This window comes from Hyla sarda, chromosome 1 (assembly GCF_029499605.1).
Source record: "Hyla sarda isolate aHylSar1 chromosome 1, aHylSar1.hap1, whole genome shotgun sequence".
Lineage (NCBI taxonomy): Eukaryota > Metazoa > Chordata > Amphibia > Anura > Hylidae > Hyla > Hyla sarda.
The window spans coordinates 559,738,391-559,757,656 of NC_079189.1; the positions used below are offsets into that span (position 1 = coordinate 559,738,391).

A 19,266-nucleotide genomic window follows, 5' to 3' on the forward strand; every position below is an offset into this window, starting at 1 on the left:
GGGGGGGGGGGGTCACATAAATGCGCTGGCGGGGGGTATATATTGATAATTGCGCTGGCGGGGGTATATAATTATAAATGCGCTAGCGGGGGGGTCACATAAATGCGCTGGCTGGGGTATATATTGATAATTGCGCTGGCAGGTGGTATATAATTATAAAGCCGCAGGCGGGGGTTACATTATAAATGCGGGGGGGGGGGGGGTCACACACATATACATATATATATATATATACATACTGTGGGGGTATATATTTTTGTGCTGGAGGTGGTTATATCTTTATAAATGCGCTGGGGGGCTAGATATATAGTGCTATATATCTTGCCCCCCACAGCTCTTTTAATGTACATTGTCCATTTTAAAAATCCCACAGGGAGCCCTGATTGGCTCCTCGGTACTGGCCATTCAGAGCTCCCCGGGGAATTTAAAAATGAAAGTAAAATACATCGGTGATCGCAGGGTTGCGGACCATGCTGCCCGCTCCCCTGCTTAATAACTTCTGATCGGGTCTCAGAAGTGAGACCTGGTGCGATCAATCCCTCAGCCCCTATACTACAACACCCATCATGGAACAGTCTGATCCATGATGGGGATAGTAGTAGAAACACTAATGTAGTCCACCCAGCCACCGGCAGACTCCTACAGCCGGGGAATTACTACTCCCATCATGGAACAGACTTGTTTCCATGATGAGAGCAGTAGTAGTCCCACAACACTGTAGGAGTCTGCTGATGTCACCTCTTCTGAGCATGCTCAGATGTAATTACTGATATTTTAAACCCGGGTGCAACCGGATGACATTAAAGGTTCATCCGTTTGCCATAGACTTCAATGTTGAATTTATGATGTCCGTGTTTTCTTCCGTTTATTTCAGGGAAGAAAAAATACTGCATGTGCCGTTTTTTTCTTCTATGAAAAAATAGAAACGAGTGCAAACGGGTGCACACGGATGTAAACGGATTGTAAAAAAAATCCCATTGACGTGAATGGGATTTTTTTTAAACCGTGTTAAATCCTTTTACAATCTGCAAAAACGGAGCTGAAACAGGGATAAAAAAACTGGGGCAAACGGCCATGTGAATGCAACCTTACCTCTCCAAGGACATCTCCCACAGCATCATTTGACAGGGGACAGTCAGGGGCCTCTTTCTACCAACATGGGGTCCTTAAATTGTACCTTAATAAAAAAAAAAACCTGGGACAGGATTCCCTGGTTGGACTTGATGGACGTATGTCTTTTTTCAACCATACTAACTATGTAACTATGTCAAAAGTTTTATCATTTGGAAATTTTGGCCTGTGGGTTAATGTAGCCCTAGGAATATGCAGGAAGTGTTTCCTGGTATATATGCAAAATGTTGGGCTGTGCTGATTTTTTAAAAGAGCCTTAGATTATCCTAAAATGTACTCCATGTTTTAAAGGGCACCCTCTATACACATGCCCTGTGCACACACATAAGGCCTACAACTTGTATTGTATTCAGCGCCCGCTATAGCTTTTCAGTGTACATTCAGAGCCTTGTATATACACTGCTCAAAAAAAAATAAAGGGAACACTAAGACAACACATCCTAGATCTGAATGAATGAACTAATCGTATGAAATACTTTCGTCTTTACATAGTTGAAGGTATTGATAACAAAATCACACAAAAATTATCAATGGAAATCACATTTTTCAACCCATGGAGGTCTGGATGTGGAGTCACACTCAAAATCAAAGTGGAAAACCCCACTACAGGCCGATCCAACTTTGATGTAATGTCTATAAAACAAGTCACAATGAGACTCAGTAGTGTGTGTGGCCTCCACGTGCCCGTATGACCTCCCTACAATGCCTGGGCATGCTCCTGATGAGGTGGAGGATGGTCTCCTGAGGGATGTCCTCCCAAACCTGGACTAAAGCGTCCGCCAACTCCTGGACAGTCTGTGGTGCATCGTGGCATTGGTGGATGGTGCGAGACATGATGTCCCAGATGTGCTCAATCGGATTCGGATCGGATTCGGGGGAACGGGCGAGCCAGTCCATCAATGCCTTCCTCTTGCAGGAACTGCTGACACACTCCAGCTACATGAGGTCTAGCATTGTCTTGCATTAAGAGGAACCAAGGGCCAACCGCACCAGCATATGGTCTCACAAGGGGTCTGAGGATCTCATCTCGGTACCTAATGGCAGTCAGGATACCTCTGGCAAGCACATAGAGGGCTGTGCGGCCCTCCAAAGAAATGCCACCCCACACCATTACTGACTCGCCACCAAACCGGTCATGCTGGAGGATGTGGGCAGCAGAACGTTCTCCCGACTCTGTCACGTGCTCAGTGTGAACCTGCTTTTAACTGTGAAGAGCACAGGGCACCAGAGGCGAATTTGCCAATCTTGGTGTTCTCTGGCAAATGCCAAACGTTGTGCACGGTGTTGGGCTGTAAGCACAACCTCCATCTGCGGAGGTCGGGCCCTCATACCACCCTCCTGGAGTCTGTTCCTGACTGTTTGAGTGGACACATGCACATTTGTGGCCTGCTGGAGGTCCTTTTTCAGGGCTCTGGCAGTGCTACTCCTTGCACAAAGGCGGAGGTAGTGTTCCTGCTGCTGGGTTGTTTCTCTCCTACGACCTCCTCTACGTCTCCTGATGTAATTGCCTGTCTCCTAGTAGCGCCTCCATGCTCTGGACATTACACTGACAGACACAGCAAACCTTGTAGCCACAGCTCGCATTGATGTGCCATCCTGGATGAGCTGCACCTGAGCCACTTGTGTGGGTTGTATACTCAGTATCATGCTACCGCTAGAGTGAAAGCACAGCCAGCATTCAAATGTGACCAAAACATCAGCCAAGAAGCATAGGAACTGAGAAGTGGTCTGTGGTCACCACCTGTAGAACCACTCCTTTATTGGGTGTCTTACTAATTGCCTATAATTTCCACCTGTTGTCCCATTTGCACAACAGCATGTGAAATTGATTGTCAATCAGTGTTGCTTCCTGAGTGGACAGTGTGATTTCACAGAAGTGTCATTGACTTGGAGTTACATTGTGTTAAGTGTTCCCTTTTATTTTTTGGGACAGTGTGGTACTGACTATATGTGCATTTGATCCACCCTGTTTGCATGGTGTTCTACATTACAAGCGATGAGCTTAAGTTGCAGTAGGGTCTACGTCTATTGCAGCCAGCCCAAACAAAGGGAATTCCAGGGAGCCAGAGCTGTGAGGGCCCTGCATCCCTGGAATCTGTCCTCCGCCCATTACTGATAATGAATTACCTGCACATATGTCATGTATTGTGCTTCAATTTTCTGTTCACTATGAGCGGCCAGGGGGTCTCTCTCAGATTGAGGTCAGCCTGGGTGGGGAAACAGCTGCTCTAAGAGGAGAAATAAGAGCCGAGCGGCAGCAGCACTGAGAAGGACTTTTTCCGTTTAAACATATGTGAATAGTCACTTATGAAACCCATTCTCAGATTTCAACCTTCCTGGTGTGTGTGTGTGTGTGGGGGGTGGGGATGGTTAGTCCTTGCCTATTTGAGGAACTCCAGTCCCATGTGCTAGGAGGTATATTTTTAACCCCCACACTTACTTTATTAGCGACCGAGGCCCAGGAAAAGGGACAACTGAGTGACCAGTGCATGATTTTTACTTTACTGGCAACGATGTTAACATAACAATGAACTTCCCATTACTAGTTCAGAATTTGCTAGGGATAAATATATAGTCCCTCATAAGAAATGAATGCGAAAGCCCTGGTGTCTTGTCACTTCTAGCGGAGTCCAGCAACTTTGAGGTTGTGTGCACATGCCATCAATTTTTATTTATTTTGCTGTTTTGGATTAAAATTTTTATTCCCGTCAATATGTGGATATGCCCTAAACATCCAATAGATGCAGGTCCAACCTCTTAAATATGTACCAGTCTCTAGTTCTAGGGCCCTCCAGCCTGCATGTGGCCATCAGAAGCTGAAAACAACTAAGGCAGCTGTTTTTCTCAGTTGGAATAACTCCCATTGGTGGTGGTAATAGCTGCCCACACAGCCAAACATGGAAAGCTATGCTTCTTTTGTAGCTTATGAGTTAGGCTGGGTTCACATCAGGTTTTTAGCCATACGGGACCGCATACGGTTGGGGAGGAACTAAAACCGGGCGCTCCTGTATCCCTGTCGTATGCCGCCCGTATGTAATTAATTTCAATGAGCCAACTGAAGTGAAACGCTGATTTCGGTCGGCTCATTTTTGCCCCGTATGGGGTTTTCCCAACGTCCCTAAAACCGATGTGAACCCCGCCTTACAGAGAACTTTGTAAATAGTTGTGCTACACTGTTCATACAACTCCCGTTAGCCACTATCTGTGTATTTTGAACAACCAGGGCAGAGCTACCTTGATTGAACGAGTAACAGCTGCCATAGTTGTTTTCAGCTTCCTTAACCATCTCCGCCAGCCACAACCATTTTCAAGATGCGTGCAGACCCCAGATGGCAATTAAAGGGGTAGATGGTTCAGGGAACTACACTTATTGCCTATGCTGTGGATAACGAATAAGTGTCTGTGAGGGGTCTCACCTCTGTGGTCCCATGTTATCTATCTCTAGAACTGGGCCCTGCCACTTACCTGTCCTTGGAGCAGAGCAGCCCACCCATGGAGACATATGGGAGTGACATCACATGCTGAGACTTTGATTGGCTAAGTGGGCTGTCAATCAAATGTATTTTTTTATTGCAACTTTTATTTGGGGGGCTATTTGGGGGAGGGGAAAACCAGGCGCTCCCGTACCCTAGCCGGATAGTATACTACAGTTTAAGGTCCGGTCAGGAAACCGGATAGGGGGTCAAAATTTAGCTGACCGGAGTCACCGTTTGACTCCGGTTGGCTCATTAAAGTAAATGGATTTCAGCGCTAGTCCGGCTGGGGTACGGGAGCGCGCGGTTTTCCCCTCCCCCAGCCGGATCCGGCACCCGTACAGTGAAAACGAGGTGTGATTGCAACCTTATTTATATGGAGGCTGTGGCTTCCATGTATAGGGGTCCGCCATGCACAAGTTTCCCTGTAGTGGATAGCAGCAGAGAATTTATCATCCGTACTTCACAATTGCTGCCCAATAAGAAAGATTTGTACTTTGGAAAAGGTTGTTGTGCCTGCACTGTATGCATTAGTTGTCAGTGACTGCTGTAGGAAGCCATTGGCTGGGTTATTTTGGGATGTCGCCTGCCTGAGACTGTCCTCAGAAAGGCAGGAAATGAAATTCCTAGATCAAGGGAACTGAGCTGCCTGCAGTCACGTGTCACCACAGAGAATGCGTATTATGGGCTTGAAAGCTTCATGCTAGAACTGGGATTTGTCAAAGTATTCTAGCCTAATGGGTGAAATCCACAGAATGCTTGTAAATCGGTACACTATTTTTCTTTTGCTGCATGTATTTTTTTGTTTTATTGCTGTGGCTTGTAAACATGTACTATTGGGCTCCTGCTCTGTTGCAAAAAGCTGCAATACCAACATAGATTGAAGACGAGTGGTGCTATGTAGTTTCTAATCTTGGATAATCCGTTTAAAGTTGTACTCTGCCGAAAAGCATCTTAACTCCTATCCAAAGGATAGGGGATAAGATGTGTGATCCTGGGGGTCCCGCCGCTGGGAACCCCCTTTGATCTCCAGCGCGGCACCTTAGGTATCCTTGCACGGAGTGAACTCCGCTCCGTGCCGGATGACTAGCGACTACAGCCGCCACGCCCCCTCCATTCATGTCTGTGGGAGGAGGCGTGACAGCTATGTACTAGCCATCACGCCCTCTCCCATAGACATGAATGGCGGGGGCGTAGCATCACAAACATGGAATCTCTAAGCTTCTGTGTTCCCGTATCCCGGCCAAGAAATCACGGGGGTCCCCAGCGTCCGGACCCCCGCGATCAGACCTCTTATCCCCCTATCCTTTGGATAGGGGATAAGATGTTTTTCAGCAGAGTACCCCTTTAACTTTGGACATGTCTATGTGAAATGTCAAAAGTTAAGATCTGTCGGGGTCTCTGATGGTTATTTATAGTTATGAAGCTCCAGATAATGTGCTTCTCTCCCCAGCCTGATGCTCAATGCAGGTGACAGACTCCATCGACTATAATGGATTACTCCTGTGATGTGTTTTACTCCCTCGGCAGCCAGTGTGGCTCATTACTGAACCCGGCTATAACTAAGCTGGTCAGGTCGGTGCAAATTATGGTGGCTATTAACATTAAACAATGGGCTCGGTATTGCCTGACATGCTGTGGCTTAAAAAAAATTATTCCCGGCCTGTCTGTTTATGTGGAAAAATTCTGCAGGATGTGGATAAGATTTGTGTCTTCTACCTGTGTTACACTGCAGATTTTACCTATGTTTTTCTGCAGGTAAAATGAGGCATTTCCATCCTGTGCGGACTTGAGACAATGGTGTTGGCCAATGTGTAAAACAAAAATAGAGAAACAGAAACAAAGCTGCACATCCACAATTTGTATTTTGATCTACTTTCTTCTTAGCATAATTTAAAAAGCTAACAGGTTGTTAGTATACATTTTGATCAAAAAGTACAAGCCCACTCGCCACATCAAGGCCACCTAGTCAGAGTGGGTCCCTAACCTAACACTGGCGTACCGCTGGGTGGCGACCACTGCCACACCAAGACCAAGCCTACGGGGGGGGGGGGGGGGGGGGCGCGACCCAGTGGCCAGGCAGCCCCACTGCTGCCTGACCAAGCCCCTGGCCAATGTATGTCTATGTTGTCCTATCACAGTTTTTTCTCAAATTTGCTTCCATTACTTTATGTTCTGTTCAGCCTTCGGGTCCTTTTACATGGTCTTATGAGGTATTGATTTCTGCTTGCTTTCTTTGTTTGGTTATTGACTCCCATAATGTTCTTCAGGATCAGAAGAGTTGACTGATATGATTGGTGTGTTATGTTGTGTCTGCTCACATGACCTCTTTATTTGAGACCAGTAAGGGGAGGGTGGCATGTTGGGGTCTTAGGCTTCACGATCACCGTGCTGAGGGTTTTCATTCCTCTTATGCAGTAAACGGGCAAGAGCTTCAGTTCTGGTGATCTGCAGTGTGATCGTCCATAGTCATCTGCATTGTAGGGATATCAGACAGGCCATATTGTCAGGTTGGCTGATGACTGGTCAATGGAAGGTCTCCTGAGAAGGGCTCTGTGCGCCGAGGACAAGCAGGGCTCTGTGCGCCGAGGACAAGCAGGGCTCTGTGCGCCGAGGACAAGCAGGGCGTTGGGCTCACTGATCAGTGGCACAGTGAACTCAGACGTGGCGCTGCTGTGCTTAGACGTGAGGTCAGATCACCCCCACGGTGACGTGACCTCACGTCTAAGCGCAGCAGCGCCACTCCGAAGTTCAAAGCGCCTCTCCCAGGCAGCCACTGCAGTTCTCTTACAGGGCTGCCATGGCTGTGTGGGAGATGCAAAACAGCAGCCAGCAGCACCGTTGCCCAGTTGTCGTGGGCAAGACGCATTATCGGCAAGGTTAGATACCGATAACTAACAAAATCATGAATATCGGCCGATAATATCGGCCAATCTGATAATCGGTTGATCCCTAGAATCTACTTTCTGGTATATCATGTTTGCCTGCAGATAACATTGGATAATGCCTGTTTGGATGTTTCTTCCTATTGGAACAAAAAAGATAGAAAAAGGGAGTAAGTTCAGTTCACCACAGCAATACAGCCTATGACTGAAAGATAAATCTATGTTCGGAGAGCAGGGCAGGCAAACAGCGGGCCGTATCCCGGGCTTGAATAATGAAGAGGGCAAAAATGCAAGGGCCTCCAGCTGCTCCAAAGCAAAAATGATATTAAAAAAATGGTCGGAACCATTGGGGGACACTGAACCGTGGGTATATGCTCTTGCCACTAGGAGGTGCTGACACTAGGCATACAAAAAACGTCTGCCCCTCCTGGCAGGAATACCCTGCCTACTGACCCTGAGCTAATCGGTGTTAACTTAGTGTCATAGGAGGCAGACAAAGGTCTGGAGCTCTCTCCAGACTTGGTCTTCTTTTTTTTCTTTTCGTGAGGGCCTGTGTTAGGTTCTTTTATCCTTTTAATTTTCTTTTTAGGTGGGGGTTCAGGAGCATGGCGCTACCTGTTCCCCCATATGCAGCTAAGGGGCACAGGGCATAGAGTATGCACCATTAACTCCTTCCCGCCAATGGCCAGCGCCATCCAGGTCTCCCTATTTTCCCTGCTCGTCCCGCTGTTGCAGCCTGACATATGATGCTGGTGTCTAAAAAGCTGTCTGAAGACATCTTTAGGTAAGTATATCAGGAAGTGGCGAAGAGGATCCCTTTCTAGGTGCTGCTTTTCCCAATGGAATCACACAGAGGTGGTATTCAGGCAAAAAGGTATTCTTTATTAACCAATGACTCGTTTCGGGTTTAACCCCTCCTCAGACTGGCATCTTGCCAATAGGGTAAGTATATCCCTTGACACCCCCCCCCCCCCTCCCTACCCCCGCTTTTCCTCTACTAATCTCTAAGTCTCTGGGGAGCCTCTTATATCAGGGTCTCCTGTGGGGAGGAAAGGGACTTCTCTTCTTTTTATTTTGGCTGGGGGTGTCGGGTGCCTTTTTTCCCCTCAGTACCGGGGCCCTGGGGATTGCGGGACAGTTTCCTCCCTACTTGGGGTCTATACAGCAGCGTTATCTGGGTGCTGGCCGCAGCTCCTGCTCTGCGATCGCGCGGCCGGTGTCTTTGTTCTTCTTGTGCGCTGGCACTTACAGCTGCGTGGGGCACTAATATTACGGCAGGGGCCGGAGCTTCTCCCCGCCTGCGCTCCGCCCACTTTTTGCAGTCGGCCAATGGTTTCTTGCGTTCCGGGGTCACTGATGTACCTATCAGCATGGTGCGCGCGCTTGGGGGTCCTTGGCTAATAGCGCACTATTAACCCTTCAGATGCGCGATCAAAGGTGATCGCCGCTCTGAAAATAAAAGTAAACGCTTCCCGGCAGCGTTCCGATCAGCTAGGTCTCGAGCGGGTACCCCCTTAACTTGCTCCGTCGCGTCCGATCTGGGTTTGATTGCTCCAAGCCTGAGCTACAGGCTTGAGCAATCGAGCACCTATTTTGCTGATCCATGCAAAGCTATGGCTTTTCAGGGATCAGTATAAGAGATCAGTGTGTGCAGTGCTATAGGTCCCTATGGGAGCTATAACACTGCAAAAAATAATTTAAAAAAAAGTTAACAGGTCATTTAACCCCTTCCCTAATAAAAAAAATTTCAGTCACCCCCCCTTTTCCCACAAAATAAAAACTGTGTAACTAAAAATAAACACATGTGGTACCGCAGCGTGCGGAAATGTCCGAACTATAAAAAATATATAATTAACCCCTTAACGACGAAGGACGTATATTTACATCCTCCGGCTCCTGCGATATGCCGTGGGGTCACGCAGTCATATCGGGTCGGTCCTGGCGGCTATCAACGGCCGGGACCTGCGGCTAATACATGACATCACCGATCGCGGTGATGCCCTGTATTAACCCTTCAGACGCGGCGATCAAAGCTGACCGCCGCGTCTGAAGTGAAAGTATCCCGGCTGCTCAGTCGGGCTGTTCGGGACCGCCGCGGTGAAACGGCTTGCAGGACACCGGGAGAGCCCTTACCTGCCTCCTCGGTGTCCGATCAGCGAATGACTGCTCCGTGCCTGAGATCCAGGCAGGAGCAGTCAAGTGCCGATAACACTGATCACAGGCGTGTTAATACACGCCAGTGATCTGTGTAAAAGATCAGTGTGTGCAGTGTTATAGGTCCCTATGGGAGCTATAACACTGCAAAAAAAGTTTAAAAAAAAAGTGTTAATAAAGATCATTTAACCCCTTCCCTAATAAAAGTTTGAATCACCCCCCTTTTCTCATAAAATAAAAATAAAACAGTGTAAATAAACATATGTGGTATCGCCGCGTGCGTAAATGTCTGAAATATAAAAATATATCGGTAATTAAACCGCACGGTCAATGGTGTACACGTAAAAAAAATTCAAAAGTCCAAAAAAGCGTATTTTGGTCACTTTTTATACCATTAAAAAAAATGAATAAAAAGTGATCAAAAAGTCCAATCAAAACAAAAATGGTACTGATAAAAACTTCAGATCACGGCGCAAAAAATTAGTCCTCATACATCCCCATATGCGGAAAAATAAAAAAGTTATAGGGGTCAGAAGATTACATTTTTAAAGGTATCAATTTTCCTGCATGTAATTATGATTTTTTCCAGTACGACAAAATCAAACCTATATAGGTAGGGTATAATTTTAACCGTATGGACCTACAGAATAAGGTGTCATTTTTACGGAAATATGCACTGCGTAGAAACGGAAGCCCCCAAAATTTACAAAATGGCGTTTTTTCTTAGGTTTTGTCGCACAATGATTTTTTTTCTCGTTTCACCGTGAATTTTTGTGTAAAATGACAAATGTCACTACAAAGTAGAATTGGTGACGCAAACAAAAAATGCATAATATGGATTTTTAGGTGGAAAATTGAAAGGGTTATGATTTTTAAAAGGTAAGGAGGAAAAAACTGAAAAACCCTGCATCCTTAAGGGGTTAAACCGCACGGTCAGTGGCGTACGCGCAAAAAAATTCCAAAGTCCAAAATAGCATATTTTTGGTCACTTTTTATATCCTAACAAAATTTATAAAAAGCGATCTAAAAGTCTGATCAATGCAAAAATGGTACCGATAAAAGCTTCAGAACACGGCGCAAAAAATGAGTCCTCATACCGGCCCTTAAAAATAAAAGGGTTTATAGGGGTCAGAAGATGCCAATTTTAAACGTATAAGTTTTCCTGCATGTAGTTATGATTTTTTTCCGAAGTACGAGAATATCCAACCTATATAAGTAGGGTATCATTTTAACCGTATGGACCTACAGAATAAAGATAAGGTGTCATTTTTACTGAAAAATGCACTGCATAGAAACGGAAGCCCCCAAAAGTTACAAAATGAAATTTGTTCTTCAATTTTGTCGCACAATGATAATTTTTTTCCTTATTTTACCAAAAAATCCACGGCAAAAGAGTAGTGTGCAAAGTAGAATTGGTGGCGCAAAAAAATAAGCCATAATATTGAATTTTATGTGCAAAATTGAAAGCGTTATGATTTTTAGAAGGTGATGAGGAAAAAATGAAAATGGAAAAACGCTGAGTCCTTAAGGGGTTAAAGACAGAACTTGACGTATTTAAGTTTGTTTTGTAAGAATTATGCTGTAGTTTTTTTTTTTTTTTTTTTTTTACACAAAAAAATTAAAATACAATTTCATAAACCTGATTTTATAGTACTAACCCTAGCGCATCCGACGGATAACAAGGAGCAAAAGATTTTATCCCAAATAATAAAGTTGTTGGTGATTGTTATGAATGATATGACCTGGTTTACAGTAACTACCCTTATGATCAATATGCTTTTCTGTTCATATTTACTTACAGATTTTCTATTTTGTACATACATTGTTTTGTATATACTGTATATGATGACTTCGGTGGGAAATGAACGTACCCGGGGCACTCGGGAAAAATCACAGATTTCAACTCCACAGACACAACCACAGAAACAGGTACAGGTAAGTGTTCTCTGGTACATGGTTGCCGTGCACCATTTCTTTATCCTTTTTTATTTTTATTCTTAATTTAAAAATTCCTTTAACCCCTATAGGAAGCAGGGCGTACATTAGGGTGTTTCATTTTGTAAGGCAAAAAATAAAATGTAAAATTTTTGCTGACTTTGCTTACGCCCTGAGTCTCAGTGATGTAAAAGATATATATATACCAAATTTCAAGAAGATTGAATAATATTTAGAGGTTGCACACCTTGATCAGTTTTGTAAAAGTAGGCAACAAATGCGATTTTTCAATGTTAATTACTTTTATTGGGAAAACTAGAAACCACAAACTGAAAATATTAAAGGGGTTCTCCGGTGCTTAGACATCTTATCCCCTATCCAAAGGGTTGCGTGATAGCTGTCACGCCCCCTCCTGTAGGCTTGCATTGAGGGGTGGAGGCGTAACGTCACATGCCGCTGGCCTTGTGGTTGTCGGTAATCAGACCTGGAGCGAACACGCTCCGGGGACTGATTACAAATGGGGTGCCGTGTGCAAGATCCCGGGGGTCCCCAGCGGCGGGACTCCCGCGATCAGGCATCTTATCCCCTATACTTTGGATAGGGGATAAGATGTCTAAACACAGGAGTACCCCTTTAAAACTAGACACTAGATTAATAGGTACCGTATATACTCGAGTATAAGCCGACGCGAGTATAAGCCGAGACCCCTAATTTCAACCCAAAATCCCAGGAAAAGTTATTGACTCGAGTATAAGCCTAGGGTGGGAAATGCATCATCCCCCCCCTGTCATCATCCAGACCCGTCATTAACATCCTCATCATCATCCCCTTGTCATCATCCCACACATCCCCCCTTCATCATCCCCTTATCATCCCACACATCCCCCCTTCATCATCCCCTTATCATCCCGCACATCCCCCCTTCATCATCCCACACATCCCCCCTTCATCATCCCCTTATCATCCCGCACATCCCCCCTTCATCATCCCCTTGTCATCATCCCACACATCCCCCCCTTCATCATCCCCTTGTCATCATCCCACACATCCCCCTTCATCATCCCCTTGTCATCATCCCACACATCCCCCCTTCATCATCCCCTTGTCATCATCCCACACATCCCCCCCCCCTTCATCATCCCACCCCCCCTTCATCATCCTCTTGTCATCATCCCACCCCCCCCTTCATCATCCTCTTCTCATCATTCGCCCTCAGTGGTCTTCAACCTGCGGACCTCCAGAGGTTTCAAAACTACAACTCCCAGCAAGCCCGGGCAGCCATCGGCTGTCCGGGCTTGCTGGGAGTTGTAGTTTTTAAACCTCCGGAGGTCCGCAGGTTGAAGACCACTGCGGCCTTCGACATCATCTAGCCCCCTCGCACCCCCTTTAGTTCTGAGTACTCACCTCCGCTCGGCGCTGGTCCGGTCCTGCAGGGCTGTCCGGAGAGGAGGTGGTCCGGTGGGATAGTGGTTCCGGGCTGCTATCTTCACCGGGGGCGCCTCTTCTCCGCGCTTCCGGCCCGGAATAGAGGCGTTGCCTTGACAATGACGCAGAAGTACATTGGCAATGAACGCACCTCTGCGTCGTTGTCAAGGCAACGTGACTATTCTGAGGCCGGGCCCGAAGCGCTTAGAAGAGGCCTCCCCGGTGAAGATAGCAGCCCGGAACCACTATCCCACCGGACCACCTCCTCACCGGACAGTCCTGCAGGACCGGACCAGCGCCGAGCGGAGGTGAGTACTGTACAGAACTAAAGGGGGGTGAGAGGGGGCTGGATGATGTCGAAGGCCGCAGTGGTCTTCAACCTGCGGACCTCCGGAGGTTTCAAAAGTACAACTCCCAGCAAGCCCGGACAGCCGATGGCTGCCCGGGCTTGCTGGGAGTTGTAGTTTTGAAACCTCTGGAGGTCCGCAGGTTGAAGACCACTGCGGGTGGGGGAGTTCACTCGAGTATAAGCCAAGGGGGGTGTTTTCAGCACGAAAAATCGTGCTGAAAAACTCGGCTTATACTCGAGTATATACGGTAGTATGATACGCAAAACTTGTGATATGAGTCAACTTTGACCTATTCAATCATTTCTTTTGTTCACTTCGTGACAACTTTTCTGTGATGCTCGACTACACTCAACAAGAATTTTTATTTTTTTGTTCGTCCTTGATCAATTAAACTGTTTTATCCTCTTTCTACTGTATCATTGACCACCTTACCGAGCGTTCACATGGCTGTGCTCGATCCCAAGTAGACATGAGTGTCTGATCAATAGGTTTTAATCTAGGACTTCAATATCTAGGATATTAAAGAATAGGACATAATAAAGGAAGGACTTATACTTCTCCCCCCTTATGGATCCACTTTTGACTTTGGCTCAAAAACTGCCAGAAAAAAAAAAGTGGAAACTTAGCCTTACTGTCTTATTGATTTCAGCCATAGCTTTGTAATGTTTGTTCTTATATGAATAATTTTTGTCGTCTTTTGTACACTTAGAGGGGAATTTATCATTGTATATAGAGCTTTTTTATTTATTTATTTATTTTTTTGGTGTATTTAATGCAAAAATTTGCGCAAGAGGTTTTTTTTGCACATTTTTTTGCGCAAAATCTGATAGAATATTTCATAGCCATGTCTACGGTTAAGTTTACCATAGAGCACTTTCTTCTGTAGAATCGAATTTATTAACTGCGTTTATTTATTTTTTTCGGCCAAAAAATGTGCAAAAGCACTTTTCTTGCACAAATATACACCGCCTCGGAGGACACGTACCAAAGTGTCTATTTTGGGACAGTAAGGACTGCTACTACCATCATGGATAGACTCTGCCCATGATGGGAGTTGTAGTCCAGGGGCTGAGGTGCCGATCGCACTGGATCATTATCCAGAGACCTGCTGCGATCCGCATTTATTAACTGTAAAAGCCGTCGGCACATGCAGCTTCCCATGCGCTGCCGCCGGCTCGTGTATACACAGTCATAATTCATAATCCCGGGAGACGGGAGCTCTGGTGAAAAGCTATTAACCAATCAGAGCTCCCGCCTCGGCGGGGATTATGAATTCTAAGAACTGTATATAGGAGCCGGCGGGCAGCGCAGTGTAGCCGCATGTGCCGCTAGCTTGTATAGTTAATAAATGCGGATCGCAGATGATCTCCGGAGAATGATCTGCTGCAATCTGCCCCTCTGCCCTTGGACTACTACTCCTATCATGGGACAGAGTCTCCTCCTGAGTCCTATAGCCGCCACTGCACCGCCCCGGCCCCATTGCCTCCCCCATCCCCAGTTTTATATTTACCTGTTCCCAGGGCCCGGGGTCCACTCTACATCTGGCTCCAGTGGCGTCCTCCTGAGCTGTCACTGTGCGCACTGACGTTGGTCGCGTCACGTCACTCGTCATTGCGCACAGCCTAACACAGGACGCAGCAGGAGACAGAAGTAGCGTGGCCCCCGGGAACATGTAATTAAAAAACTGGGGATAGGGAGGGTGGTGTGGCGCTGTGGGTGGTGCTGTGCGGGGGATTATCGGCAAGGTAATTGCCGATAACGCCCAAAATCGTGAATATCGGCCGATAATATCGGCCAAACCGATAATCGGTCGATCCCTAATATACACTGTCATAATTCATAATCCCCGCCGACGGGAGCTCTGGTCAATATCTTTTCACCAATCAGTGCTCCTGTGTTGTGGCGGCGATTATAAATTATGACCGTGTATATAGAAGCCGGCAGCAACACGATGTAGACGCATGTACCGCCGGTTTGTATAGTTAATAAATGCGGATCACAGCGGATCTCCAGAGAATAATCCGTTGTGATCCTTAATTAAGTTAATAAGTTGGCGGTACATGCGGCTACTTCACATTGCTGCCGGCTTCTATATACACTGTCATAATTCATAGTCGCCGCCGCCGGAACACAGGAGCTCTGATTGGTGAATAGCTTATGACCAGTCAGAGCTCCCGGCGGCGGGGTTATGAATTATGACAGTGTATACTGGAGCTGGCGGCAGCGCAGTGTAGACGCATGTACCACTGGCTTGTTAACTTAAATGTGGATCGCAGCGGGTCTCTGCAGAATGACCTGATGCGATCTGCACCTCAACCCCTGGACTTCAACTTCCATCATGGGCAGAGTCTGTCCATGATGGGAGTAGTAGTCCTTAAAGTCCTTCAGCCGGCGGATGTGCAAGTGCCATCCCTCACAAGTGCTGCGGTACTACAACTACACCCATCATGAGACAGACTCTGTCCGATGATAGGAGTAGTAGTCCAAGGGCAGAGGGGCCGATCTGTTCACATTTTGCATGATGGGAACAGACCAGTGTGTTCCCAAACAGGGAGACTCCAGCTGTTGATTAACTACAGCCCCCCATGATGGGAGGTGTAGTTTAGCAACAATTGGAGGCTCCCTGTTAAGGAACACGCTGCATTATGTTCACTCTTCCAAGGGGAGAGCGCAAAAAATATACTAACCCATATTTCTTGTTTTTCTTTTCTTCTCATTTCAGATACGTGAATGCAGAGGACTACATCAGATTCGGTGGACTACGACGATTACCAGCGTTTTTTATTTCAATAAAATGGTTGTGTTTTTTTTTTTTTTTTTTCAATGTGTCGTGTTTGTTATGATTGAAATTTCAGTGTTAGTAGTGGAAGCTGTCTTATAGACGGAATCCATTACTAAGCCGGTGCTTAGCGTTAGCCCCCAAATCAGCTAGCGCTAACCTTCAATTATTACCCCGGTACCAACCACCACAGGGGTGCCGGGAAGAGCCAGAGCCAACAGGCCCGGAGCATCAAAAATGGTGCTCCTTGGCCCATGCAGTAACAGGCTGTTGTTATTTAGGCTGGGGAGGGCCAGTAACAACAGTCCTCGCCCACCCTGGTAACGTCAGGCTGTTGCTGCTTGGTTGGTATCTGGCAGATACTGAAAAAATGAGGGAACCACACACTTTGTATATGTATGTATATATATATATATATATATATATATATATATATACACAAAGTGTGTGGTTCCCTCATTTTTTCAGTGTCTGCCAGATACCAACCAAGCAGCAACAGCCTGACGTTACCAGGGTGGGCAAGGACTATTGTTACTGGTCCTCCCCAGCCTAAATAACACCAGCCGGTTACCACCTCGCCCCAGGAGTGCCATTTTTGACGCTCCTGGCCTGTTTGTACCGGCTCTTCCTGGAACCTCTGAGGCGGTAGGTACCAGGGTAGTAATTGGAGGTTAGCACTAGCTGTTTTGGGGGCTAAGGCTAAGCCCCACCTTCGTAATGGATTCTGTCTACAAGACGCCTTCCACTACTAAGCCTGAAAATTCAGTTATAAAAAAAACACATCACATTGAATTTTTTTTTTAAAACACTCCCCCACAGGCCTTGTTAACCCTTTTATTGACATTAAAAAAAAAAACTGCTGTTCGTCGCAATCCACCAAATCTGACAGTCATCCGCATTCATGTTTCTAAATTTCGAAGAATAAAAAGTTTAGTACATTTTTTTGTTTCCATATACCAGCAAAAACGCAAGAAAAAAAAAAAAAGAAAAACTAACAAAACGCAGGAAAAAGCTGTTGTTCTGGCATTTTTGCTGATGGTCAAAAAACCTCAATGGAATCCTGGCCTCAAAGCAATAGAACAAATCCCTACGTCCACTTTTCCTGTGAGGTAGAGGAGGAGTGCACAACCTTTGTAAATTCTGAGCAAGAGTGTAAATTAGACAAGCAGTGTTAAGGGGTAGATCTGGGTCTACAATAGACACCTAATGATACATCTCCCCCTTAGTTCTTGTTTTCATGGTGAAAACCTTTGTTAACTCCACTCATTAACAAACTCAAACGATCTTCTCTTTGTGACCTAAGAAATTCTTTATCTTCTTAGACTTCTTAGCTAGTCACGTCCATCACATTTTGCCGGGAAATGTCAAATAATTAGACGAGATCACCTCTCCAAATCTGCTGTTTCACACTTGCTTTATCCGTGTTTCTCGATTTCTCTTTACCCAGATTTTGGTATTCTTTGTACAGCTTCTGTATACCAGCATGGATATTCTCCTCTGTCTTAACAGTGATATTTGCTTTCCTCCACACTTCCTGTAGTTTAGTACTGGTAGATTTAGCAGCATCCAAAAGTGTTTCTTTCATTTCCTTGTGATGGTAAATAAAAACTAAAAATACCTGTTCCTTTGAAGGGAGCCGAGCTCCTAAGAACTCACCACTAGGCACCTTTTCTAGCAGCCAAGTTCCTCTTGGCTCCCATTGGTTTGGTTGAAAGAAATACATGAGAAGTCAATTAGTACAAATCACTTGAATACAGTGGTCCCTCAACATACGATGGTAATCTGTTTCAAACGGACCATCGTTTGTTGAAACCATTGTATGTTGAGGGATCCGTGCAATGTAAAGTATAGGACGGTGGTCTACAACCTGCGGACCTCCAGATTTTGCAAAACTACAACACCCAGCATGCCCGGACAGCCAATGGCTGTCCGGGCATGCTGGGAGTTGTAGTTTTGCAACATCTGGAGGTCCGCAGGTTGAAGACCACTGTCATAGGAAGTTGTACTCACCTGTCCCCGCCGCTCCGGACCGTCACCGCTGCCCCGGATGTCGCCTTCCATCGCTGTCCCCGCGGGTGTCCCGACACTCCGGCAAGGCCTCTGCTTCCCCGCCTTCCTCGTTTTCCGCTCTCCGTCACGTGCTCCGTCGCTGCCATCGCGTCTCTCCGTACGCCGCTCCTATTGGATGACGGGACGGCGTGCGCAGCGACGTGATGATGATGATGGAGAGCGCCGACGATGCAGGGGATCCCGAAGAGGACGCGCCGGAGCCCCGAGGACAGGTAAGTGATAGTCAGCGGACCAAACGGGGCACCGTAAACGGCTATCTGGCGGCAGCTGAAGCAGTCTGCTCTGCCGGATAGCAGTTTATGCGATGGCCCTGACATACATATATGTTGATGCTGCCTTCAACATGCGATGGCCTCTGAGAGGCCATCGCATGATGAAATTATCGTATGTCTGGGCCATCGTAGGTCGGGGGGTCACTGCATTAGAAATTTTACTAATTTGATATAAAAGTGATCAATGTGTGCAACCCCTAAATATTATCCAATCTTCTTGAAATTTGGCATATATATCTTTTACATCACTGAGACTCGGGGCTTAAGCAAAGTCATATGAAAATCACATCCTTGCGAAAATGAGACACCCTAGCGTACATATAAGTCTTGTGCCCGCTGTATGAAGTGTGCTCGAGCTGATTGGGGCTACTGCAGTTAAATTGTGTGGCCCGGTCAGCATTGTTCAGTAGTTGCAGTTATAATAGTCTCCTACGAGGACAAAAAAAAAAATTGTGGGAAATAAATGTAAATAAATAATTAACTGAATATGCCTCTGCCCTAATAAAAGCTTAAATCCCCCCCCCCCCCCCTTTTTGAATTTTTTTTTTTAAATTGTAAACATAAATAAACATACCTGGTGTAGCTGGGCACAGAAATGTCCGGACTATTAAAATACATGTGGATTAAATCGCTCGGTCAATAGTGTAAACGTAAAAAATTTACTCCCGATTTTAGTCCCAAATTGCTTATTTTTGGTCACTTCATGTACCAGAAAAATATGTAAAAAAAAAATGATCAAAAAGTCTCATCGAAACAAAAATGGTACCAATAAAATCCACAGATTACAACAAA

General features: G+C 46.0%; 1 protein-coding gene across 12 annotated transcripts in view; it reads left to right on the plus strand.

The window, feature by feature from the left end:
• The window catches only part of UBAP2 (ubiquitin associated protein 2), a 111,255-nt gene that overhangs the window by 6,149 nt on the left and 85,840 nt on the right, over positions 1–19,266 (plus strand). For 11 of the 12 annotated variants that reach the window (XM_056542519.1, XM_056542508.1, XM_056542527.1 and 8 more), the window contains exon 2: positions 11,445–11,578. In XM_056542519.1, coding sequence (XP_056398494.1) covers positions 11,486–11,578 — 93 coding nt within the window. In that variant the 5' untranslated portion in view covers positions 11,445–11,485. The remainder of the gene's footprint in view (positions 1–11,444; positions 11,579–19,266) is intronic. The other variant, XM_056542554.1, reaches the window with a different exon arrangement.